The sequence below is a fragment of the Platichthys flesus genome, chromosome 22, assembly GCF_949316205.1.
Source record: "Platichthys flesus chromosome 22, fPlaFle2.1, whole genome shotgun sequence".
NCBI classification, from domain to species: Eukaryota; Metazoa; Chordata; class Actinopteri; order Pleuronectiformes; family Pleuronectidae; genus Platichthys; species Platichthys flesus.
In genome coordinates this window covers 3,534,463-3,550,083 of record NC_084966.1, presented here as the reverse complement: position 1 = coordinate 3,550,083, position 15,621 = coordinate 3,534,463, and the positions used below count along the sequence as shown (strand labels likewise).

Here is a 15,621-nt window from a genome sequence, read left to right as displayed (position 1 = left end):
GGTGATTCTGTCTTAAGATGAGAAACATACATTGTCAGATTACCTGGCGACAAACTGCATTTACCCTTTTTCGCACTCTCCAGATGTAATCTTGATGAATGGATCCAGCCCGGGGCTTCACTCGACTGTTTGCCGAAGCCAAGGAGAAATGCTCCTCACAGATTCGCTAAGATGCCAATCAGATTTTGTAATCTCTGTTTATCTCTCTCGTTAAGCGTTAACACTCGGGGTTCTGTGAGGCAGCCGAACAAAAGCAATGCACCAAATGGCGACTGTTCCTCGGCACGTCTCTCCCACCCATCATCATCATCATCTCAGTCTGCAGTCAGCTCCGGCTGCGACTGGCGGTGTCCTGAGAAAGGAGATTATGAAGTGAGCAGGGATTCCACTTGACCTTTTTTGCCTGGCACCAGGAAGTGGGGGCGGTGGGGGGGGGGGGGGGGGGGGGGTGGTCGCACCAGGACCATGTTGGGAGCAGCAGCCAGGCCTTGGCACCGTCGGGTGCCAGAGTCAGCGTGGCACCTCGCCCGCTGACTGAGAGGGGAGGACAGAAGTAGGGAGACAGTGAGAAGCCTGGACCCGGGTTTGATGGAGGAGAATAAACAGTATAAATTGATCTGATGCTTGAGTTAGTCATTGAGAGGTTGTTTGTCAGAAAATGAATCAGCATCAAAAACAAGAACTGTTTCTTCTCAGTCGAGAGGATCTTGAGCTCTTCTGTGTTTTTTATTTTTTTATAAACTAATTATCTTTTGGGTTTAAACTGCTTGTCGCACAAAACAAGAGGTTTCATATAAACTCGGGCTCCAGGGAATTCAAAAGGTCTTTTCACGGTTTTCTGACATTTTATAGATCAAAAAAATCAATGAATTAATGGAGTAAACAATCTGAGATCACTCTGCATTGAAAAAAAAAAAATTACTTTCTGCCCTAATCTGATATTTAACTGCCTCATTTGGCAACTTCAAGCATAATTTCACAATCTGGAGCAGGCTGGTAACCGATTGTAGTTTTCATTCGACAGATTGTCAAGTGAAGCACAGAAAATATCTGATGTCACATTTCTTCCCAACAATGTCTATTTGTCTGCAGCTCTTTTGTTGTCAGTGTTTCCATTTGTCCGCCCTGCGCAGCCAGTGTCATCCTGTAGTGAGGCTATAAAGCAGTTTGCAGGAAAGCAGAGATTGCACACTAGACGATCTGAAATTTGTGTGGCACCAAATGACAGCGGATTTTCAGCTGAGAAGTGCTATCTTCCCCCCGCTGCTCTCTGAATTCCTAATGCCTGGTTTTTACGAGGTTGGTAGGGGTGCCTCCTCCTGTTGCCTCCGCCGCACTCCCATCCCGGCGCTCATCCATTATTTATGGCACATCGGCACGCACAGGCCCAGGAACACACACTCACCCCACTTTTACTGTTTTTTACTCCGACTCACAAATATTTCAGAGTTGCTGACATCCCGACTGCTGTCAATCCATGTGCGACCTCTGTGTCAGGGGCGCTTCAAACCTGCGACCTCTGTGACCCCGGACGCCGCAATGCTAACCCCGTGCCTCTTTCATCCACAGGTCAGCAGGGGTCATGAGGGTGTCCGAGGCCCCGGTCGCTGTTCAGAGCAGCTGAAGCAGACATGGCCAGAGAAGTCTCGGATGGCAACGATAGGCCCAGCCTCATCGACTTCACCAGCTGCATCCTCCTTCGCCACAACCACCACTGGCTTCAAATCAAGTACGTCCACTGTTTGTTTCTGTTTGATGAGAATATTTAGGGAATGTGAGGATCTCCCAGGACACATTTTAATGGGAAATTAGTAGTCGTCTAATTGGTTTCATGTCTTTTATTTGAAGAAGGTCACAGTTTGCTCATCACACAGATCGGATGTTTTATTTTGTATGTCTTCACTAGAGGTTTGAGTGACACCTAAATAGAAATTGGGCATCATAATATTTTAATAATAATTTTGAATGCTGTGTTACGGTAAAATATTCATTATTTCATATTAAGAATATCTCACATTGTTATAAACTGATTGAATATCTCTTTGGATTAATTTTGATGTGAGAACAATGAGTAAATATACCTGTTTGGTCAATATATAATGTGATGTACTGTCATATTTAATTCGAATTATTCTGTCTCAGACGTTCCCTCATTGTATCTGATGGTACTTTTCAGCTTAAGGAAACCACACACCAATTTAACGGTATTACAGTTGAGAAAATCAATCAATCAATCAAATTTTATTTGTATAGCCCATATTCACAAATTACAATTCATCTCATAGGGCTTTAACAGGGTGTGACATCCTCTGTCCTTAACCCTCAGCAAGAGTAAGGAAAAACTACAAAAAACCCTTTTAACAGGGTAAAAATATGTAGAAACCTCAGAGAGAGCCACATGTGAGGGATCCCTCTCCCAGGACGGACAGAAGTGCAATAGATGCCACGTGCAGGAGAACATCAGCAATAATCAAAGTCTCTAGCAGCATTGATGAAGCACAGTCCATGCTCAGCAACCATCTAGACCACGATCCACCATCCAGACCAGACGCCACTTCAGTCCTCAGTCACCGTCCACCGCCGCCCACCAGGAGGACCCATCACAAGCCACCACTGCGGTCCTGGTCCACCGCCCGTGCCCAATGCCAACGCGACACAGGGTCCGCCACCAGCACCACGATCAGCCCACATGACTCAGAATCCGCCACACTGGATCCAACACCGCGACCCCCGGTGCGCGATCCACAAACCGTAATCCATGGTGCGGCCACAGAGGCCCTGGATCTGCGGGTGATAAAGCAAAGGGATTCCGGGGAAGGGGGATAGGGATGGAGAAGAGGAAGGAGAAGCTGGAAAGAGAAGCTCCGTGTGTCATGTGTCATAAAATAGAACAAGTAACGTTCTGGCGCACTAATTAGCTCTAACTATAAGCTTTATCAAAAAGAAAGGTTTTGAGCCTACTTTTAAACGAACAGATGGTGACTGCCTCCCGAACTGAAAGTGGTAGATTATTCCACAGCCGAGGGGCTTGATGGCTAAAAGCTCTGGCTCCTACTCTACTTTTAGAGAATTTAGGGACGACAAGTAGGCTTGAATTCTGGGAGCGGAGTGCTCTAGTGGGTTTATAAGGTATTAACAGCTCTTTAAGGTATAAAGGCGCTATATTATTAAGGGCCTTGAAGGTGAGGAGGAGAATTTTAAATTCTATTCTAGATTTAACTGGAAGCCAGTGTAGTGATGCTAATATTGGAGAAATGTGCTCTCTTCTCTTTGTTCTCGTCAGGACACGTGCTGCAGCATTTTGGACAAGCTGTAGAGTCTTTAACGACTTCCTGCTGGAGCCTGATAATAATGAATTACAATAGTCCAGTCTCGATGTAACAAAGGCGTGGACTAGTTTTTCTGCATCTTTTTGTGAAAGGACATGTCTAATTTTTGAAATATTACGCAAGTGGAAAAAAGCGGTCCTAGAAATTTGTTTTAAGTGACTATTAAAGGATAAATCAGGATCGAAGATCACTCCCAAGTTCCTGACTGTTTCATTGGAAGCAAGGGCAATGTCGTCTAGCGCAGCTATATCATTAGATAATGCATCTCTAAGGTGTTTGGGGCCAAGTATTATAACCTCTGTTTTGTCTGAGTCTAATAAGAGAAAATTGCGGGTCATCCAGGTTTTTATGTCCTTGAGACATGTTCGAAGTTTAGTTAATTGATTACTTTGTTCAGGTTTTATTGACAAATATAACTGGGTGTCATCCGCATAGCAGTGGAAATTTACCGAGTGTGTCCTGATAATGTTTCCTAGTGGAAGCATATATAATGAGAATAAAATTGGGCCGAGCACAGAGCCCTGTGGAACACCATGATTAACTTTGGTGCGCACAGATGACTCATCATTAATTTGCACAAATTGGGAGCGATCAGAAAAATATGATTTAAACCAGTTAAGGGCGGTTCCATTAATGTTAATTAACTGTTTTAGTCTTTGTAATAAAATTTGATGGTCAATTGTGTCGAATGCTGCACTGAGATCTAACAGAACGAGGACAGACACAAGTCCCTGATCTGAGGCTATTAAAAGGTCATTAGTGACTTTTGCCAAGGCTGTCTCTGTACTGTGATTGGCTCTAAACCCCGATTGAAAGTCTTCATATATATTATTTTCCTGGAGAAACTCACACAGCTGATTGGCTACCACTTTTTCTAAGATTTTAGAAATGAAGGAGAGGTTAGATATTGGTCTGTAATTGGCTAAAACCTCTGGGTCTAGGGTGGGTTTTTTGAGTAGGGGTTTGATGACAGCTATTTTAAAAGACTGTGGTACATAACCTGATGATAATGACAGATTGATAATGTTAAGTAACGAACTATCAATTAGGGGCAGAATGTCTTTAAGTAAGTTGGTAGGAATGGGATCTAAGATACAGGTTGTTGGTTTAGAACCTGAGATTAATTTGGTAAACTGATCACGGGTGATCAGAGAGAAGCTGTCTAAGTAATGGGTAGGATTCTCAGCCGTTTCTGAGATCTCTGTTGTTGGGAGGGTATTAGTGCCAATTGAGGGCAGGAGATGGTTGATTTTATTTCTAATAGTTTGAATTTTATCATTAAAAAAGGTCATAAAGATATTGCTATTTAGGGATGGAGGAATACTGGGTTCGGTGGAGGTGTGACTCTCTGTCAGCCTGGCTACAGTGCAGAAGAGAAACCTGGGGTTATTTTTATTCTCTTCTATTAGTTTTGAATAGTAGGCGGCTCTTACTTTGTGGAGAGCCTTTTTATATTCTTTAACACTATTCTTCCAGTCTATGAGGTTTTCAACATTGTTGCTGGAGCGCCACTTCCTTTCTAGTTTTCTTGATAATTGTTTTAACTCATTTGTCTGGGAATTATACCACGGAGCTAATTTACTATGTTTGACATTTTTCTTTTTTAGAGGCGCTATTGAGTCTAATGTTAATCGTAATGAGTCTGCAGAGCTATCGACGAGGTGGTCGATCTCAATGGAGCTCAGGGTTTTAAAGAATTTGTTGTTTATATCTACTGCTAATACGGGTTTAAATGTAATTGGGATTATTTCCTTAAATTTAGCTACAGCACTATCAGGTAGACATCTAGAAAATGAATTTTTTATTAGTGGCATATATTCAGTTATTGAAAAATCAAAGGTTATTAAATTATGGTCTGATAGAACTGGATTGCGCGGAAGTACTGTTAAATTTTCAATTGCGACACCGTACGATAATACAAGGTCAAGTGTGTGGTTACCACAATGAGTAGGTTTGTGCACACACTGACTGAAACCAATAGAGTCTAGTATTGAAATAAATGCTACGCTAAGGCAATCTTTATTATTATCAACATGAATATTAAAGTCACCAACAATAATAATTTTATCGGTCTTTAGGACTAAGTTTGATAAAAACTCAGGGAATTCCTTTAAAAATTCAGTATAAGCCCTGGGGGCACGGTAAACTACGGCAAATATGATTGGCTGTTGGTGGTTCCTTGATTGGCGTGGAAGACTAAGAACCAGACATTCAAATGACTTGTAGCTGAGTTTAGGTTTAGGATTAATTGATAGACTGGAGTTAAAAATAGCAGCAACTCCACCTCCTCGCCCAATTTCTCTAGGAACCTGTGAATTGATATGACTGGGGGGAGTAGATTCATTTAGACTGACATAATCATCAGGATGCAGCCACGTCTCAGTGAGGGACAATAAATCTATGTTGTAATCAGAGACTATTTCATTAACTAAAAGAGCCTTTTTTTCCAGTGATCTAATGTTTAAAAGACCACATTTAAAAGTCTGGGTTTCCTGTATTGTTTCAGAGGTTGTTTTAATTTGTATTAAATTTTTGTGTGGAGTTCTCGTTCTATTATTGTTTAATTTCAATAATTTAATCGGACGGTGAACAGACACAATCTCTATGGGGTTTTGTGACTGATCCAGAGGGAGCGCAGAGAAGTGTTTAGCACTGCAGCTCTGCTTCCTGGTCCCAACTATGGGTTGTCATGTTATAGACTTAGTAATATTCCTAGATAAGAGAGCTGCTCCATCCCAAGTGGGATGAACGCCGTCTCTCCTAACAAGACCAGGTTTTCTCAAAAAAGTTAGCCAATTATCTATAAAGCCCACGCCGTTTACAGGACACCACCTCGACAGCCAGCGGTTAAAAGACAACATGCGGCTAAACATGTCATCACCTGTTGTGTTAGGGAGCGGGCCAGAGAAAACTACTGTGTCCGACATCGTTTTAGCAAAAGCACACACCGACTCAACATTCAATTTAGTGACCTCCGACATACGAAGCCGGGAGTCGTTGCTGCCGACGTGAATTACGATTTTATTGTATTTACCTTTTTTAGATTTAGCCATTAACTTAAGTTTAGATTCGATGTCGCCGGCTCTGGCCCCTGGGATACAATTAACTATGGTCGCTGGTGTCGCTAACCTGACGTTTCTCAGAACCGAGTCGCCAATAATCAGAGTTTGTTTATCAGCGGGTGCCTCGCTGAGTGGAGAGAATCTATTTGAAACGTGAGCTGGTGGCTCTTTAATCGTGGGCTTTCTAAGTCTAGCACTATGCCCCCTCTGGAACGTCACCCATCTGCCCTGGGCTCCCGGCTGCACGGGACTAGTCTGGGGACTGCTCGTTAAGGCTAAGCTACGTGCTAAGCTAGGTGGCTCCGCGGCTAGCGGGAGCCGGCTAACTACAGCTAACGGAGTTTCTAAGCTGCTGAGCCGAGCTTCTAAGTCGCTAAGCCTCGCCTCCATCGCTATCAACACACTACATTTATTACATGTACCACTACTGTTAAGGGAGGCAGAGGAGTAGGTAAACATTAGACACTCGGAGCAAGAGAGAGCAGTAGAGCAACAGGGAGAGAGAGAAGACATCGCTGCTATATAGCTACGAAGGTGAGCTCAGACAGAACACAGAATCACTAAGCACGATAGAATAAGCGTTGGTATGTGCGAGTGTTTAACTACAGACCGGTGATTTTAGCCGTAGTGCTACAGGGAAACAGTTGTGTTTAGCAGCGGAGCTAATTCTAAAAATGACATCAGTCCAAAGTTATTTATTTTTCAGAATTCTTTTGAATCACCCTGTGCTAACTGGTGTCTTTCTAAATGAAAATACATTATATTAATGAACCATATATAAAGGTAGCATTTACACAATTGAATCATGAAAACATTTACACACTCGACCCCAATGGAATAGTTTGGTGCAGTGTTAAAATGAAACAAGTCGGAGTCTTTATTAATCTGTGGAGTCGGGGAAAGTGGGAATTAATTCAGATCTGTCAGTTATGCTGCAATACACATGACTGGTTGTGGCTCAAGTTAAAAGTTTCCCTCCTGCAGCCTCTTCTGATCATCACTATAATAATATATATAATGTCACATTATTTATATATATATATATATATATATATATATATATAAATATATATACACACAGTATGTATTTAGGAAATATATGCTGCTGTCTGTTCCCCATCTCATAAGGGACCAATTTGCTTCCCCTGAATTCTCCGACGTTTCTTTAATGTAACCGTAAGGATCAAATGATGATCCATATTACTTATGCAGGCAAAACATCAGGGATTCCAAACAGGCACACAGTGCAATTACCTCAGCCTTGAGAGACGAGACGGTGGAACTCGAATGCATCAAAGTCTGGAGCCAAATGTACTCCAACACTCCAGTCTCATGATAAAATGTGTTTGGAAGAATGAGTGATTCGGTGAGGGACAAAATAGCTATCCATCACCAGCCCGGCTCTTGAAAATATCTGTCCAATATTGCAAATCTTCAAGCGAGTGACTCAAGAGACTTCACTCATCAAAATGTCAGCGACAGACACTGAATATTCCGAAGCGTGCGCGGCACTCTGGAGTATTAAGCTGTTTTCTTTCAGAATGTAAAAATAATGTAAAGCAGCAGCTGGTGTAGCTTTTGTCAAACCTCTGACAGGTCATTGAAATTCAACATCTGACTCGTCACCGCCGAGCTGCATTGGCGCTCACCTCTGAGCCTCGCGCAGCATTGGCTGAGTGGTCCATTTGCCAGGCAGCCGACCTCACTCAAAGTCAATTGCTCTGACACAGAGGAATTGGATGCCACCTTTTTAAAGAGAGCGTCTCCATCTCGCCGTCTCAGCTCTTTCGGGACGGAGATAAACAATCGAGTCTCGGCCGGCCACTTTGCGGCTCGGCGATCAGATAGGGAAATGACTCTGATCACTGCCGGGCGAGTAGGTGGAGGCCCCGCTGATTTGCTGAGACGCACACGCAGCCGGTCACGTACACACTGGAGGAGGCGCTGTCGTGTGTGTGGATCCAGTTTTTGATGTACAAAGTGATTTTTGATGAGCCCGTTTCTAATTAACCTATTAATCATAGCTCTCATGTACCAGATGTCTGCCCTCCCTCCTTGTGTGTGTCTGTGTGTGTGTTTCACTGCATGGGGCCTAACTGTATAATGAGGGCATATCAGCAGGATGAACTCGCACCACAACTTCAACACAGGGAGGTCACAGTATTACACAGATAATTCCTACAACAGGCCGTAGGTGCAGAGCAAATCATGTTACACGATCAGTAACAACTTGAAGTTATTTCATTTTGGAAACGACTCCTTTTATTCAGCAGAGTTAAAGTTTATGACTTATACACAGAGGATTTAAGCTATAATATAATTTTGTTCCAGGAATTAAAAAGAAAAAAAGAGTTCTCTTTTGGGACGTTAATCAAATGAAAACACAATTTAATAACGTACCTAACAAATCATATTTTACACCAGTTTAATAACAAGTGACGTTAAATACAAAATTAATAAATGGTGAGTAGGAGTGGAAATGAAGACAGTAATTTAAATCTGTTAAATCTCATAGGAGCAAACCGTCCTGCTGCGTCTTGTCCAGTCACGTCCATTGTGTCTCTGAACAGCTGCAGAGCTGTGAAAGAGAACCAGTGACTGACGACTACAGACAGGGTTGACCACGCTGCCTTGTTCTCTATTAATGCCTGAATCCTTTTACATATTGAGCCATTATTAAAGTTATCAGTTGAACCTGTATTTTTTTTAAGAAAGCGACTCCTGCTCCATGTCTCAGCTGTTAAGTGACGTAGATACACAACATAGTCTCAGCCACTTGTCATGAGCGACACAAACGTATTTGCTCGGCTGATCTCTGGGAAATTCGTATCTTTACTCGAGGCAAACCCACTGTCTTTACTCCTGCAGTATTATTCTCTCTTTCAAAATAATACCCATAAGGCAGTGGGTGGATGTGTGCAGATGTTTATAACTCCTCAAGCCAAGAGGTGGACAGCCACACAAATGAAGAGCAAGTAAGTTTCATTCATTACTTTATGCATTATTGGTCAGTAAATCAATGTATAATTTATTTTTATAACCTTCATGCCGACCACATAGAAACACCCACTGTCAACATTTAGGTCCACATTGTCGAAGTTAACAATTAATACGCAATTCTTATTAGAAAAGTGCATAATTCTGAACTTTTCCATCTGTCACAGCGTCAAGGAGAAGAAACATGAAGATGATGATGATGCCTTCACCTCTGTTATTTTATTTTTATTGTGAACTCACAGAAATCTGCTTGTACATTTGTTTATAACTCGTGCCTATCTCTTAATTGTGAATTTTCAACATTAATTTGCTTGTTTTTAAGTTATAAGGTATTTCTGAAAAAATAAATCTGAATCACTTAATGAAAATGTGCAATGTGATGCTTGTATTTATAGGATGACAGGTGAAAATAAACTATAATGCAACTTCTGTATTCTGACATGGTTTCTCAAAAAAAAAACAATGTCTTTGTCATATTTGTACTGTATCACTCAGTATCTTCAGATTCAAGTGCAGTCTCAAACTTCTTCCTCCAAGAACATGGCCCCTTACAGACATACCCCTTCCTTTCAGGTTCTCTCTCCTCGCCAGCACCTCCCAGTAGGACTTTGCAATGAGAATGTCCGATACCGCCGACAGTGAAGCGACAAAGGGGACAAAGGTTTCCGAGGCCCCCGACCCGGCGGCGTCTCCAAACCACAACGCCGCCAAGCCTGAGGTTTCAGACCCGAGCCAGAGCTGCAGTGATGGGCAGGGCAGCAACAGTACGAGGGACGTTCAGGTAAGAAACAGAGACGTCTCCTGCAACTCAATGAGATTCACGTTCACTCTGAAGACAGGTCCTTGTCCCATCGGCCACAGTGATTGGGCACTTTTGTAAAAGCAAGTGTCGGGTTCCAGACGTCAGCAGCCTGACCGAACCCCGGGCCGAGGACAGTTTACCGAATAATTGTCACTTTTTCTCCAAACTCGTCTCCATGAAGTTTCAGTACCAGTCAGCGTCAAACACAAACCGCCTCCGGGAGCTCCTGTCACCTGCAGCACTGGAGAAGATTCTCCCGGCTGCTTCAGCAGGCAAAATTATTCCTGAAAAGTAGAGAGTGTGCACAGACTGAAATAATAATGTGTTGCACGACTTTACTTTCCCACAAGGTCAGTCAGCGAGAGAGAGAGAGAGAGAGGCTCCTCGCTGCTGTTGTAGAAATCATCTGGTCGTGTGAATCTCATGTATCCTCCATGGGAGACATTTAGGCAGTACTCTACTGGGGATCCTGGACAGCTGAGATCACTCTCAGATAAATTGCTAATTAATTAGGTCACTATGTCACTGCAACAAATGTGCTTGGGGACCACAGAAAATATTCACTTGTTAATTTGCCTTTTCAAAGTAAAGCCTGTGCAGACTGGTTTGTGTCCACAGAGGAATGGATGCTAAAAAAAAGCAAAAGTGGCAAAACAATTCCTCAAGTGTGGTCAAGGAAACAAAAATCCAGGAAAGGAGAAGGATTGTCTGTTTGGCTGCAGCCTTAAAATAGGATTCAGGCCAATCTGCCCTTGTGGTTGGAGGCAGGCAAGCAGATAATCTGGAGCCCAAATCCTGGCTTATCGACCGACTTCCTGTGTCGGCGCTAGCCCGGGGAACAGAATGACACCAGCATTGAGGAGTCACAGTCGAGAGAGGGGGGGACACAGGAGGGAGGGATGAGTTGAGAGTTTGGTAAGGAGGAGGGAGGTTGAGGAGCATGATGGTGTTGGAGAAAATGTCAGGAGGAGCAGGAGCAAAGGACATTATAAGAATTAAGATTGATTTCTCCTCCATTTAGCAATATTCTCAAGAGAAAGATATGGTTTTAACTAGCAGCTCAACTCTACCCTTTAATTGACGTAGTTGATGTCTGAGCCCCCTGTGGTGTTTCTTGTGACCTCTCCAGATGTAGGCTAACTACTTACCACTCATTCTGCTCCTTCTCCTCAAACGCACCCTGGCATGATTAGACCGTGTCCATGGGATATGCCAACATATGCCGAAGGCTCTGAAGCCCCTGACCTTTCTGATCGTAATTTCTCACCGCAGAAGAAGTGAATCTAATTCCACCGCTCTGCGTACCAGCGACGGTTAAACGCCTGGACAACTCATTGAGGGAGAAAGGGAGGAGGTAGGGAATGAGGAGAAGGAACAGGGGGATGCAGAATAGCATTCCGACAGAGGAGAAAGGAGGGGGTTACAAAGACTGGGTGACTTTGCCACCATCTGCCTCCAGCTCCGTCCTCTGCAGCAGGACAGGTGGCTGGTGGCTGCCCTACTTCTGCTGACTTCAGCCCTTTCCCTCTCCCCCCTTTTCCCATTCCTTTATCTCCTGCCGGCATTGTTCATTCCCCACCGGCCCCACGCCACTCAATTAGCCGGTGTAGCGGTGCACTCACGGTCCCAGTCCTCTCCCCCCACCACCACCACCTCCACATCCACATTACCTGCTACAGAAAAGGGGCGCGGCAGGTCACAGGCGCTGGAGATGGGCGAGCACTGGTCCATTTCAGGGTTTTTTATAGGTGTTATTTGGCCCTGAAGCTCAATGAGGGAGGGGGGGAGGGGTTGTCCTTTTGATTTTTAGAGGACAGGTGGGAAGGACAGAGCTCTGTGTGCATGAGTGTGTGTGTGGATACATGTTGGGATCAGGAATCAGAGGACTGGGCTCAATGACTCCTGCCAAGTGCCCCCCCCCCCCTCTGTGCGCACTTACTGAGCGACCTTCTGTTTAAACGTACGTGTACACACACACACACACACACACACACAAAGCCACTAGTGCGTAAAGCGCTGAGGCACCGAGCTGTCTCACACACTGTTGGGCGGCTGGTTTCTCTCTGCTCTCTGCATCTCACCCCCAGTAGCTGGGTCTGATTCACATGACAGCTAAATGGAGCCGGGATCTGCACATGGAACTGACCTGACGCGCATGCAGCCAAATGTCTGGCTTTTGTTTTCAGCTCCGTGTGAGAGGGAGAGAGAGAGGGAGGGAAGGAGAGAGAGAGAGAGATAAAGTGGCCCTACAGTGCAACCGCTTCAGTACCATATGCTGCAGAAATTAATTCATGCTCCCAGGAAATTGTGAACGTTCAACTTGAGATTTCAAGCTGCAAAGAGGATTTTCTTTCTTTCTTTTCTTTTTGCCAGATCAATGCCTCTAAAATGTTTCACTTTAGGAACAAACATTAAATCGCAGGCAGTTCGGGATGATGTTTTTTTGTCACAGTCTTGAAATGTTTCTGCTCTTTTGCAGAACTAGCAGTGCGTGAATGCACAAAATGTAGGCCAGTCATATTTAATTCAAACTTCTGCACTTTTTCTAAAAAGTTTCAATCCTCATTTCCCCTTCCAAACTTCTGTGGTTTGTTTGATTTGTTTTTCCTGTGCACTTCTTCCCTGCACCCCCCCTCCCTCCTATGGACAGCCTGTGAAGTACTCTAAGGTACGGTAACGCTCAAAATGCATGTGGTGCGAGGCTGCTCCGAACGCGTCTCATGTGCACTTGGATTGCGTTGTTTGCTTGGATTGAGTTGGAAGTTGTTGTACCTGTGTTTCCTGTCGAGCAAGTTGTCATCGTTACACATTGCTGCGGATGTTTAAACTTCCACCAGTACAATGTATTGAGATGCCATTAAGTGAAGTGAAGCCTGACGTCTGAGCTGTGCCTGAGAACACAGATAGTTTGAAAAGGACATAACCTGTGTGCTTGCTGCATTGCCGTTGATGTTCCCTCAGGAAAGACATGGACGAGGATTAGGTTTATGTGGAAACGCTTACTCCGTTTCTTTGACTTGAGATTGTTCTGATCAAGTTATCGGAGAGAGTCTGCAGCCACAGATCTACATCTCAGCAGCGAAAAGCTCTCTGGAATGAGAGTCAGCGAAAATGTGAAATATCGAATCTGTATGATTTGTGCTTGCAAGACCTGATTGTGCTCGCTGGCTGTTTTCTCTTTTTACTTTGGCTTGTCACTGTGATGCGTGATGATATTGATGCAGTTGTGTGAGTGTGTGCATGGTTTTAACTTTACCCACCTACCTGCACCCCCCTTAGTCCAACACCAGGCTCAAGCTGGTGCGGAGCCTGGCAGTGTGTGAAGAGTCCTTCCCTTGCCCTATTCCTGAGCCTTCAGCAGCACCTCAGGTAAACGGTCTCCGTTAATACCCAGAGTGCACTCACATTGGAGATGGGGTTAGACTTCTAAGTCTTATGGGATCATGGTGAAAGTAGTTTTTCTTAAAAGTTTAAATATATTTGTTTGAATATTTGAAACTGGCACCTCTCTAATTGAAACCACACTCTGTTCATATTTAGTAGATTTTTCTATTTCTTCAATTTACCTTCATCTCATCGAGCCCGGTTTGAAGTAGCTGCTTCTCCGACACCTCAGGCCCACATGCAGCGCACTGTTATGCTGACCCTGGATCAGTTCTCCCTTCCAGCTCATTATAACCGAGCAGGTAGACCTCTGATGCTTGATTAGTGTCCTTCGTCTGACAGCTATGATTAAATACCTGGCCGGGACCGCCTGATGAAAACATCACCATCATCAAAACAGAAGGCGTGGAGCGCCGACGGCGAGCCGGTCGTTACTCTGCTAATTCAACTCTTCTCTTAACACCGAATGTTCGGACAAAGCCCCCCCCCCTCGCCGATCAAACTTGCTCCATTACATGCCACTCTGCACAGCTCCCGGCATGCTTTCACACACACACACACACACACACAGGTGAGTCTGTTCCCGGCGTTTCAGCCAGTCAGCACCGAGCTCCATAACCAGAGGGCGGGTGTTATTCCCACAACAGTCTCGCATCGTCTGCACTCACACGACTTCTTGTATTACTGCCATCAATCATGTCCGGGAAATTACAATTTCCACACGTCAGCTGCAGAGAGCTGTGGAGCGCTCTAATTGAATACTCCTGATATTTCCCCCGCTACTGTTATTGGGCCCAGAGTCGAGACTCCTTCTGCGGCAAACTCACCTAGAGGGGACGAGGTAAAGCAATAAAGAAAGAGGGGGGGGGGGGGGACGCATTAGTGGAGTACACATGCAGCTGCAGGATCACAGATTCTCAGTCAAATCGAAACATCTCCCGTTGTTCACCATTTGAAACCATACTGTCAAAATATGAGGAAAAAGGCCTGTGTGGTTCTAAAGGTGGTGCATCTTTAGAACCACACACCACCCTCACAATGCACGCCTGGCTGTCAGCTTGAATCAACGGCCCAACAGTCGCGGGTGTCTGAATACACAGCGCACTTTTTGTTTCAGACTGACAGCACATTCATTACGTATTCAGAGGGCCATCATTTTCCCGCTGTTCTTCTTTTATCTGAAGGTAAATGGATGTCAGGAAACAAATGAGGCGGCTCGCAACAGCTGCACATCAACCGGGCGGCGTGCACGTGATGCCGAGGGTGGCATTAAGCAGCAAACATCACCGCTTCATGCCAGGAGAAGCAGGGGGGGGGGAGGATCCTTTTGCTTTGAAAAACACACACACACATATATATATATATATATATACAAAGTCGCTGTCACTTCAACAACATGCAATCCTAGACACATTTTCACTTTCTCCCAGGCTCGCTCAGGCAATTAGTCGGTCCCGCTTCTCATTAGCATATTACATTTTCACATATAATCACCGCGTCTTAAAATGAAGGAACACGTAGCGTCTCATTATCTTGCTCCGCAGCTGTTACCGGGATCGAACTCGTGACCTTTCTCGGCTCTGAGCTGCTCTCCCAACCACTGGGTCACCCCCTTCTCTCACGCCTTCATTCATTCACTTCTCTCTCTTAACACACACACACACACACACACACACACACGCTCTCTCTCTCTCTGATGTTAGCTTTTCAGAGTTGTGTTTAATCCACTTACCGTGCACCGGCAACCCCTCTCCTCTATTCAGCTTTCCTTTTCAGGCTTTGTGGAGCCGCCTGAAAAGCAAATCAGATCCTGCTCTAAGTCGTGTGTGTTCGTGTGTGTGTGTGTGTTCGTGTGTGTGTGGTTAGTGGAGGAGGCGTACGACTGGAGTAAACTCAGGCCATTTTTAATAGATCTCTCAAAGCATCCAGACCAGTTGATCTTCTGAATACATTTCTTTATTTTTACAGCTTTGTTTGGGATGACAGTGAAACTCCTCAATTCTGATGAAGTTTTATGGAATGAAAATGTGCTGTGTTGTTTGATTTC

General features: G+C 44.4%; 1 protein-coding gene across 6 annotated transcripts in view; it reads left to right on the top strand.

Moving 5' to 3' along the window:
- Positions 1–15,621, top strand: part of LOC133933355 (R3H domain-containing protein 1-like) — a 38,207-nt gene that overhangs the window by 2,874 nt on the left and 19,712 nt on the right. For 4 of the 6 annotated variants that reach the window (XR_009912056.1, XM_062380394.1, XM_062380393.1 and 1 more), the window contains exons 2-5: positions 1,570–1,729; positions 9,962–10,169; positions 12,841–12,858; positions 13,470–13,559. Coding sequence is in view for 5 of the 6 variants with exons in the window: in XM_062380394.1 (XP_062236378.1) it covers positions 10,002–10,169; positions 12,841–12,858; positions 13,470–13,559 (276 nt within the window). In the remaining variant the exon portion in view is untranslated. The remainder of the gene's footprint in view (positions 1–1,569; positions 1,730–9,961; positions 10,170–12,840; positions 12,859–13,469; positions 13,560–15,621) is intronic. The other 2 variants (XM_062380395.1, XM_062380397.1) reach the window with 2 other exon arrangements.